The 11,738-nt window shown below is 36.6% G+C and overlaps 1 protein-coding gene across 1 annotated transcript; it reads left to right on the top strand.

Annotated features, from left to right (window-relative positions):
* The first annotated feature begins 7,098 nt into the window (after window positions 1-7,098).
* On the top strand, window positions 7,099-8,513 carry LOC112732584 (probable WRKY transcription factor 29). Its single transcript, XM_025781336.2, has 2 exons — window positions 7,099-7,681; window positions 7,776-8,513. Exons 1-2 carry the CDS (start codon window positions 7,305-7,307, stop codon window positions 8,287-8,289), a joined length of 891 nt encoding a protein of 296 aa, XP_025637121.1. The 5' UTR covers window positions 7,099-7,304; the 3' UTR covers window positions 8,290-8,513.
* Window positions 8,514-11,738: the final 3,225 nt, after the last annotated feature.

Here is an 11,738-nt window from a genome sequence, read left to right as displayed (position 1 = left end):
AATCAAGCCAATGTGTGCAGTTACAATTAGGGTATATATACAGTAGCTAAGCCTAACCAATAGTTGTTAAATTGGGCGTAACTGCCTAACAACTCTTTTTCTAATTTGTATAGTTTACATGCTCATCTATGTTGGTTATTGTGGACTCACATACACTATCAGTATATAAAAATAATTATTATCATATATATATATATATATATATATATATATATATATATATATATATTATTTTACATATTTTTTTTTAAATAAAAAATTTAACACAATAAGATATAGCAAAAGAAAAGAAACAAAAATTTATAACGCTAAAAATAACAACTCCTAGTTATCTCTGGCATTGCCATTAACAACCACAATGTTCACTACTAATCCACTCATCGTAACTTGTAAAGGATCTGTTAATAATGTCCATCTCACTTGGACCTTGATTTTTGAATATTCTATCATTTTTTTTCTGGCCAAATTGTCCAAATGACCGCAAAAAAGTCAACCAACCACTGCTTCCGTTCCATCTTTCTCGCTGATATATCCTTCCAACTTTCATAGTGTTGCTTGAGCGTACTTGGAATAGTCCATATCCTTCCAAGAGCAAACAACCAAGCACACCACACCTGCCAAGTGAGCTCACAACCAATAAACAAGTGAAAAACATTTTCAACAGACTTATGACATAAAATACACATGTTATCATTTTGGCCAATAACACCTAACTTACACAGTCTTTCCCTTGTATTCACCCTACCAACCAATGCAAACCAAGTAAACAACTCAACCTTTGGCGGGACGAATCCTCTCCAAATAGTACTAGTGAAGCTATAGCTTGCGATATCCGCCGGAAGTACTATGCCTGCAATACCTGCATAAAGTAGTTAGTAGAATAAACACCTTTTTTTTTATCAAATTTCCAGACCACTCTGTCCTCTCTCTCTCAGTTGTCAGTTTCACTGATTGTAGAACTGCATGAAGTTGGTTTACTAGTTCCAGCTCCCATTGGAATAACTCTTATCGCCACTGAAAATTTCAAATCCACTCTAGCTCATTCTAGAATCCACAATCCCCTATGATAGATCCTTGAAGATTTGAGACCGAGAAAAATCTTGGAAAAGTAATTTTTAGAGCACCACAAGGTAACCAGCTATCCTCCCATAAGCAGATTATCCTGCCATCCCTAGTTCTATGGCTAAGCCTCTTATCATCTTCTCTCTTACTTGTGCCTCCCTGATTTGTAGTTGACAAATTTTCTTCCAATAACCCCCTCTTGTAGGTACAGTCTAATAACAAATCATCTCAGAATGATTCATGTTATTACAGGAACATACAATTTCCAAAGTGGACAATCCTCTTTCGAAAATCTCCACCACCAGTTGATCAGGAGCGCTGTATTCCGAATTACCGCATCACCAACTCCCAAACCTCCTTCCTTTTTGAGCCTGTACAACTTCCCATTTCACTAGAGGCATCCCGTCCCTCCTGTCCTCCTTACTCCACAAAAAGCATCTGTGTAAGGATATTATTTTTTCTCCTACTGCCTTCGGCATTTTATAGTAAATAGGTAGGCTATTAAGAAGATATTTAATGAGAACCAGCTTACCCGTATTATTCAGAGACTTTGCTTTTCACAGACTTAGCTTTTCTTCTACCTTGTCAATCACTGGTTTTCATGTCTTGACCAGCCTCAGATTCGCCCCCCGAGAAATGCCAAGATATTTGATAAGTAAATACGCCTCTTTATACTCCAACAGTCGACACATCTGTCGTGCCAAACTCTGCTCACAATTAACTGGGATCAAGTTGGACTTGTCAAAATTAATACTCAACTCTGACATCATCTCAAAGCAGCACAGTAACCTCTTATAGTTTCTGATCGTCTATTCTTCAGAAGGACAAAAAATCATCCGCAAACTGTAAATGTGACAACTCAATGTTATCCCTTCTAACCAACAACAGAGTAATGCGTCTATTCCCCACTGCCTCTCTGATCATCCTATGTAGAACATCCACAACAAGCACAAATAGAAAGGGAGAAAGAGGATCTCCTGTCGTAGACCCCTTTCCATTTTGAAGGGCTTAGAGAGAAGCCATTTATTAGGACCGACATAGACGCAGAACACACATACTTCTTTATCCACTCCCTCCATCTACGACCAAACCCCATCTTCTGCAAAACAATATCCATAAAACTCCACTTGACTCGATCATAAGCCTTTTGGAAGTCTAGTTTAATAATTTTCGAGCTCTTTTTCCTCAACTTCAGCCACTGCACATTTTCACATACAATCAAAGTCCCATTATGTATCTTCCTACCCTGCACAAAAACACTCTGTGTTTCTCCTACCAACCCTGGCATTATCTTCCGCATCCTCCGAACTAGGATCTTTGATATAACCTTATAAACACAACCCACCATACTCATTGGCCTAAGGTCCTTGATTTCTTTAGCTACGACAAACTTTGGCGCCAAAGCCACCCAAGTAACATTTGCATCCCTAGGTAAAACAGCTGACTGAAAGAATCCCATCACAGCTGCAGTGAACTCCCCACCAATAACACTTCTTAATGAAATTCATATTATACCCATCACTTTCTGGTGACTTAGTTGACTCACAATCCCAAATTGTATCCTTAATTTCCTCATTAGACGGCATCCATTCCAACTCTGCTTCCTCCTCCTCAGTTATCCGATTAACCAGCCCATCACAGAATCCTATCACTGGCGAGGTCTCCTGATGATATAAATTCTTATAAAAGTCTCTGATAGCAACCTTAATCCTTGCTTGATTTCTCACTATCCTCCCAAGAATCAGTAAGGACTCAATCCGATTGTTTCTCCTTTGAGCCGAGGCAAGATTGTGAAAATAGCGGGTGTTCTTATCCATCTCCTTGACATGCCTAGATCGCGACATCTTCTTCCAATGTAACTCTTTTCTGATATACCATTTCTTACAAGAGCTCACCAGCGCCCTCCTTCTTGCGTCCACAGTTCCATCAACAACCCCATTGCTAACTATATCATCTACTTTCTTTAACTCTTTTTCAAACTTCATCATTTTCATATTCATATCCCTAAAATTCTCCTTATGCTATTTACCCAACGGGACCGTCAAAGCCTTCAGTTTGTCAATGAATTGTACGTCGCCTAAATTCCTCCACTCCTCCTTCACCATCATCAAGAAACCCTCATGAGTAAACCAAGCATCCAGACTCCGAAAAGGTCTCGCCCCCCCCCCCCCCTCCCAATCTTGTAATATCCACTCAATGGATAGTGGTCTGATAAACCTCTCGGACATCGTCTAAGCCTTGTTTCAAGAAACACTTCCAACCACTCTAAACTAACCAGAACTCTATCAATGCGGCTACACGACTGACCCCTAAACCATGTGAACATACGATCAGCAAGTGCAAAGTCCAAAAGCTCCATATCCTGAATCCAAGATTTAAACTCAGCTACAGTCACTGTGAAAGTGGTAGCTCATTTCCTCTCTTCCACTTGAACAACCTCGTTAAAGTCCCCCAAATAACAAAAAGGTACTTGACAAAGCCAAGATAAAAAGCTCAGCTCTTCCCACACGACAAGCTTCTCTTCCCTTTGGTGCACACCATACACTAAACATAAAGCACACTTAAAATTATTTTTTAGCGCCACGCCATCCACACACAACCATCTCCCCTTCATAACAGTTGCTCCTCTAAAAAGCACCAAAAGCACCTTCCGACCCTACGTACTCGCATCCTACCACATTATTTTCCCATAGTTGCACTACATCATATTTGGTTACTACCTCTTTCTTTGTCTCTATTAAACCTAACATATTCAACTGAAATTTTCTCCTAAAACTCTTTACCATACTCAATTTTCCAACTCCCCCCAAACCCCTAACATTCCAAGAACTAAAAATCATTTTAAACCAACTGTACACACTTTTTTGCGATTTTTCGGCCGACTTCTTCTTGCCTTTTCCTTCTGTTTAGCTTGCCTTTTCTTCTGCGTAATTGCCTCATTTTGTGCTTTGAGTATAGTCACAATATCATCTTCCTCATTATACTGAACTGCTCCAGATTCTACTGCCAACTCCCGTGCCTTCTTGTTTTCCTGTATTTCATCATCCCATTTGGTTTTAGAGGATTCAGTCTCAGCTTCGCTGTCTTCAGATATTCTTATATCTTCCAAGTCCTTTACAACCCTCCCAGTCTCACCAATCCCTCCCTCCACCATATCAAGTCGTCTTTGTGTCGCATCTACCTCTTGGCCATCATCTTTTATCTCATTAGCTAATTCAACGTTTTCTGAACAACAACCTGGACAACTTTTTTTTGAATGTTCATCCCCATTATTCACGACACCCTTCTCTCATATGCCTTCCTTCAATAGCATCATATGTATCATACTTAACTGCAAAACCCACTCCCAGTCTGTCTTCTACCAAAACTCTGGTTGCCCGTAGAGAATTAGTGTCAATAGCCCTGCGTCCGCCCCTCCTACTATTGCTATTAATTTTCACCTCAGCCACCATCCCGGTCCTACCATAATCCCATAATTCAGTTCTATCCGAATTAGCATCCTTATTACTTGCTGCAAAACTCGATTGATCAGCCCTCAGCACACCTTAATTGATTGACCTAACTGTTGTTCTTGCTGTTTTCAAATTTAAAAAATTGTTTCTCCACTCATTTAAATCCTCATGTTGAATTACAACTTTACATTGTCGTTGATCCTCCTCCCTAACCGTCATCGCCATCAAAGCTGCTGTTGCATCCCATTCCGACAGTTGTGTATTACTGTTATTACCATCCCCTGTGATTTCCAGGCTCTCCCATAGCACATTTTTCTCCCATAGAAAATCCATCAGTGCCTCCCAACACATCCTTCATCACACAAGGCAGTAAGCCATCGACTTCAGTTTCCGCTTCCTTTATGAACACATCGAATCCAACCGTGCTTACAGTAATCTGTACCCATTCATGAATGACCTCGAACATGCATGTGACAATCTGCACTCGTCCAACACTAAATGACTGACATGATTTTGTTGTATCGTCACAATTCACCACCTCCCCACTGTTCACCGATTGTACAGAACGCAGCTTCTGTCCAAGTATGTAACGGTACTCCGAAGCACTCGAGGCACACCCTTATAGTTTTGCATCGTTCATTCTCCTCCCACTTCCACACTCTATAGAAAAACTTCAACAGTTTTTTCCCGTTAAGTACGAGCACCGCTTCCATACTGCGAATGCTATCAAAGGTTAGTAAGGCTTTGTATACTCCCATCTCACAAACCTTGATCACGTGAGGCCACTCCTTACTAGCTATCATGTTCAACAAACCAAAGTCTATAACTGTCATCATAATAACGATAACACTCTTCTGTAACCAGCTCAAATTAGGCTGTACCATTGAGACGTCCATCTTCTTCGTCCCACATTTTTCATGCTTACCCTTCTCAGTGTCCATGTTTTTCTGTTCTTCTGATTGTTCCCCCAGAGCACTGGTTTTTCGACGTTCCACAACCCCATCATTAGTCCACCTAATCGTAGTGTCCACAACCACCGCCTTCTTCCCTTGGTCAGTATCTTGTCTATACCTCGCCTCTCCCACAAAAATTTTCTGACCTCGCAATCGCATTCAATTCATTTTTGAAATTGCTTTCATAGCTCCTCTTTTTATGGTGTATCATATGAACACAAAAAGGTATACCGCACTATTTCTCATCTTCCTTGATAGATATATGTCAATGATCCGCCCTGTCCACTAAAATAAGCTAAATAATTCACGTTTCGATATATCTTCTGGTAACCATCCACAAACATGCTAAAGGATTTCTTCTCCAAACGGACGTACACTTCTCGGTTCCAAATCCTTGAATCCTTGACTTTGGATCATAACTGCCTAAACCTACCCCAACCTGTATTTTTCCAATCCACTTTCTCTAGCTCTCTTTCTCGTTCTCTCATGCTGATTAGAGTACCTAAAGAGTACCGGAAGTAAAATCTAAGAATAAGGTTAGGATTTTCGATGTTGTCACCAACTTTATTTTATATATTTTTAATATATATTTTATATTTTAATATATATTTTATACGAATAACAATTCAATGATTAATCTTCAATATAAATGGTTAAACAAATTAAATATAGTATAATTTTTGAAATTTAAGTTTAAACTTTAAACCTTTTAATTTATAGCCATCGCCGATAGCTAAAATTGACAGTATGGTAGTGGAATGGAATGCCCAAATAAGGGGAATTATAGTTTTAAATCTCGTGCATAGGGTTTAAAAGTTAGAAGCTTAATTATATTATTAGAACTAGTTACAATGATAACGCTATGAAATCCTATGCAAGGGTGAAGGGTGTCGTACATGTTATAGCCGTATAGGTGCGGTATGTAACAAACTAATAATTAGAATTGCCCACTCCACTTACAGTACAGTTGTTGGCTAAAACCATAAGCAATTGTCTTGTTTCCAACTCCCTCCCCATCCCTAAAAAGAAACAAAACCAGCCAATTTAGAAAAAAGAAACCCTCAAACTAGGATGCAACTCAGATGAATTGGAAAAAACCAAAAAATCTAACTATATTTCTCATGCATGACGTAACATAATCGTATAGTAATTAACAAGACTTTAATTTCCTTTTTAGTTCCATATTATTTTTTATGAATTTGCTTCGTGAAAGGAATAATAATATATAGCAAGAAGGCATGCAACAAAGTGAAATCGTACCTTTATTTATGATATTAAATTTGAAATTATTGTCCTCTTTACGTATGAGAAGCTCCAACCAAAAGCGTGGTATTGGCTTAATAACCGCGAGATTATTGATCCAATTGTCTTTGTTCTGATCTGGTGCCGTGTGATCGCCTACAATCCCAAACAAACATACAAGAAAAGAAAAAGGTCAGCACCGAATTGCTGAAAAAAGAAAAACATGAAGGCTTCCTCACTTCCACTTGCTCTCCCATATTGACTTTTTTTGTTAGTCAACTGAAATGAAAATGAAAATGCTATTGCTACTTTGAACTTTGAACTTTGAACTTTTGAATTAGAAAAATTAATATTAAATCACTGTGTGCTTCCATTAACATTTCACGTATATATATGACACACATACTGGTTGACATTTCTCAAAAAGCCTTTGCCAAAAAACAAAAAAAAAAAAATCATTGGATTAATTAATTCCTTTGCAATTTGTTTTGTTAAGGCATCTGGCCCACCACATCTTTTATTAATCTCTTCTGATTGGTGGCACCTTGATCTGATTTCTCCATAATTATTATCTCTGCCTACCTGACTGCTATTGATGGATGAGCTTGCTTGCTTCATGGACTGGGATCTGGAATCCATTGTGAGAGGGTGCCCATCAACTGCCACCACCATCATGGAGCACGATCCAAACCCTAATTTCCTTTTTCATCAACAAGATTATGACCTACTTTTCAGTACTAGTAGTTTTCCTGAATTCTCAGAAACCACAAGGGTCCTTGATGAATTGGACGAGCTTTACAAGCCTTTCTACCCAGTTTTCCACACTCTTTCCCCTCATATTCAAAACAATATTAATGAAGATGATAATAATAATCATCATCCCCTACCGTTACCAATAATCCCCAAAGAACCCGAAGATGCCATCAAACAAAACTTGCAGCAAGTTTCCACAGTTTCTAAACCTAAAAAGAGGTACGTTTATTCAGTTTATTTTACTTACTTAATTATGAGGTTAATTAATTAACTAGTTGTTGAACCCTAACATAATATTAATAATGATATGCAGCAAGAAGAACATGAACAAGAGGGTGGTGAAGGAGGTTACAGCGGCGGATATTGGAGTTTGCGACGCATGGGCGTGGCGAAAATACGGACAGAAACCTATCAAGGGTTCACCATATCCACGGAGCTATTACAGGTGCAGCAGCTCGAAAGGATGCGTGGCGAGGAAACAAGTTGAAAGGAACCATCTGGATCCAACGATTTTCTTGGTTACATACACCGCTGAACACAACCATCCCTACCCTACTCGCCGCAACTCTCTCGCAGGGATTTCACGCAAGAACAACTCCTTAACAACAACTACTACTACTACTACAACTTGTTCTTCTTCTTCGAATTCCTCGTCCATGGAAGAACATAAGGGATTCAAGAAGCAGCATGGACTTCTTTGTGAAGCTGCTGAGTTTGGTGATGTTTGGTTTCCAGACACAACAGACATCGATCATGAATTTATGAGGCTTAATAATAAACAAGAACTTGAATTTCATGCTGATGATTTCATTGCTGGTAATTATTAGTTCGTCAATCTTCGTCATTAATGAATGAATCTAACGTACTTAATTAGAGCAAGTTTTTACAATATAATCCCTAGTTCCTCTTTTCCCACTCTGATTTTGTAGAATTACTTTTCTTCTTTTTTGTTTTGTATGTTTTGAAGCTTATAGTTATTAATCTTCTGTTCGTCAATGTAAACAAAGAAGCAAAATTTCAATGCTAGATACCTCAGTTTCTTAGCTACCAATGGTTATTGTGGGCGATCTTATATTTCACCAATTGTGCTTAAATTACGATCCATTTTGTATTGCCGTATTGAACTATTTAAACTTAGAAACCAAATCTTTCAATTCCAACCATACAATATTTGATTTGAACTTTCAACAAATTAATTACCAAACATCATTGTTATCCAATTTTAATAGCTCTGAAATAATACCCAAACGAAAACTGTATCTGCATACCAGAGTTCGCTTGTAATAACTTTATATGCACCTATTTTTACTAGTGAATGCTATCTAACCTCTTCTAAAATAATATGTAAGTTACCTTTTATGATGGGTCAAATTTTAATTGGTCATTATCTTAACCATAGTTGAATTATTTTGTAATTTATTATTTAAGATGGGTAATAGTATAATTTATTATTTACGTCGTCGTCATCTACTATATTCTCACGCAATCTCTCTTTCTTCAATGCATCATTCCTTAACTACATTCTCGTCCTTCTTAGTATAGCTGGCGCCGATGTCATTGCTATTTCCCGTCTTCTCTCACTCAATTTCTCTTTCTGTTATGAATCACTCTTTATTAACATAATTAATGGTTAATTTGATTATTAAATTTTTTTATTAAAAAAATATATCTTTATTTAATTACATAATAGAACATATTTTCATATGTAAAATATAATATAATAAAGTAAATCTATTTAGAGTGCTAAAAATATAATTAAAATCATGAACATATAAATATAATAGTAAAATTTGTACTCTAGTAAACATATGCTTTATCATATATAAATTATTTAAAAAAATTGAATAAATTGTTAAAATTAATAACAAAAATTTAAAATGATAAAATTCAACTTTCTTATCATATTTTTTATAATATTTAATTTATTAGTACTTTATTATTTAATTAATGATTAAACAAATATAACAATTTAAAAAAGAGACCAATATAACAGTTTTAAAATAACATAAAAATAATATTTTAAATAAAAAATTCTTAATATTTAAATTTTTAAATACAAAAATAAATTGTATAAATATTTAACAGATAAATATAAAATACATGCCTAAAATAAATAAAATATATAAATAGAAGTAGTCTTAAGAAATAACGAATTATTTTTGTCTGTTTTATTTATTTTAGACATATATTTCATATTTATCTCTTAAATATCTATACAATTTATTTTTGCATTTAAAAATTTTAATATTAACTATTTTTTATTTAAAATATTATTTTTACGTTATTTTTAAATTGTTATATTGGTCTCTTCTTTAAAATAATACAAAAATAATTTTTCATGAAAATAATTTGTTTAATTATTAAGTAAATAATAAAGTACTATTAAATTAAAATTTAAAAGAATAAAAATATTATAAAAAATACTTGTAAAAAAGTTAGATTTTATCATTTTAAACTTGTGTTATTAATTTTAACCATTTATTTATTTTTTAAAATAATTTATGTATGATAAAAGATATATTTATTTGTTTAAAATACAAATTTTATTATTATATTTGTATATTCCTGATTTTAATTATACTTTTAAGTACTCTGAATAGATTTATTTTATTATATTATATTTTACATACGAATATATGTTCAATCATGTAATTAAATAAAAGTATATTTTTTCAATAAAAAAATTTAATAACCAAACTAACCATTAATTATGTTGATAAGGAGTGATCCACTGCAAAAAGAGGGATCGAATGAGAGGATAGGAGATAGCGATAAGGTCAGCACTGGTTATATTGGGAAGGACGGTAAAGTTACGATGAGAATTTAATGACGTCACGACGACGTTGGCGCTTCTTGTCACGACGACGATGCTTGGAAGGACGAAGCTACGCGATGACGAAAGAATGGAGGAGTTAAAAGGTGCTTCAATTAACGAAAGTGGGATTTTGATATTTTAAAAAATTATACAATTACCCATCTCAAATATGTACAAGATGTCTCTGGTACGGGTTGAGAGATGGATCGAGAACTTGCGGGTTGAGGCAGATGTTGGATCACTTGACTGGAGCAATGGGGAGAGGTACCTGCAAAGACACTCCGACGCTCAAGTCAGAATGGATCTGAGAGGTATAAGGTGTGAGGAATAAATGAATACCTGGAGGGACCTGGTTCCTCTATTTATAGGTGATGGTGAATATCTTATCTTATCTTATTTGGCTAAGATAAGGAATACATTTGAATTATCTTATCTTATCTTACTTGATTAAGATAAGGGAGACGTTTAAATTTGAAAGTTGGTTAGGAGCTCTAGTTGGCCAGTTTTGGGCCTTCTGGAAGGGCGAAGCGGGTCAGACCCGGGTAACCAGGTTCGGGGACCGTTCCGAGTATAGGATCCGTAGACCGGATCCGTAACAGTTGCTCCCGGAGCGAGAGAGTGAGGGTGCTCGGTCTCATCGCTGGAGGAACCTTTTCCTTGCCGTTGTGGTTTTGCAAGGAGATCGTTGTTTGGTTTTTCCGGTCGAGGTCGACGATTTGGGGAGTTCCTAGCCGTTTCATGGTCAGGCGAGGAGCGCGTTGTTTGGGCGTTTCATCACATGTCGGGTTTGATAACCGTAACAGTTGCCCCCGGAGCATGAGAGTATGCTTTCTTAGTCTCAATGCTAAGTTGTTGGAGAGTCTGATCCTCTATAGTTCGGGAGACTGTGAGGGGCCTGAAAAAGACGTGACGTCATCCTGCACCAATTGGTAGGATGTTGGTCAGTCTGACTTTCTGCGAGTTGGAAGACCGTCCTCATGCTTGTTTTGTGTGGCCTTTTTTTTGGGCCGTTATTGTGAACTTATTTTAGACCTCTTAGTGGGCCGATTTCAAAACTTTGTTTATTTAGCTTATTTGGATTTCCGTTTTGTTGGCTTTGCGGGTGATCGATTCATGAGTCATTATTTTTGTTATTTGGATATCCGTTATGTTGGCCTTAGAGTAATCGATCCCCGTGCTGCCATTTTTTATTTGGATACCCGTTTTGTTATTTGGATATCCGTTTTGTTGGCCTAGGGGTAATCGATTCCCGAGTAGCTGTTTACTTATTTGGATATTCGTTCTGTTATTTGGATATCCGTTTTATTGGCCTCGGGTGATCGATCCCCGGGCCGCCATTTTTTGTTATTTGGATACCCGTTTTGTTATTTGGATATCCGTTTTGTTGGCCTAGGGGTGATCGATCCCTGGATAGCCGTTTACTTATTTGGATATCCGTTCTGTTATTTGGATATCCGTTCT

This window comes from Arachis hypogaea, chromosome 13, assembly GCF_003086295.3.
Source record: "Arachis hypogaea cultivar Tifrunner chromosome 13, arahy.Tifrunner.gnm2.J5K5, whole genome shotgun sequence".
Lineage (NCBI taxonomy): Eukaryota > Viridiplantae > Streptophyta > Magnoliopsida > Fabales > Fabaceae > Arachis > Arachis hypogaea.
Note: the sequence above shows the minus strand (reverse complement) of the source record. Positions and strands in the feature narration are given on the sequence as shown.

What these genes read in the sequence shown, in the direction of transcription:
- LOC112732584 (XM_025781336.2), top strand. Translation starts at nt 7,305, where the DNA reads ATGGATGAGCTTGCTTGCTTCATGGACTGGGATCTGGAATCCATTGTG. An exon ending in GTTTCTAAACCTAAAAAGAG is followed by an intron (nt 7,682 to 7,775) that starts GTACGTTTATTC and finishes AATGATATGCAG; the next exon opens with CAAGAAGAACATGAACAAGA.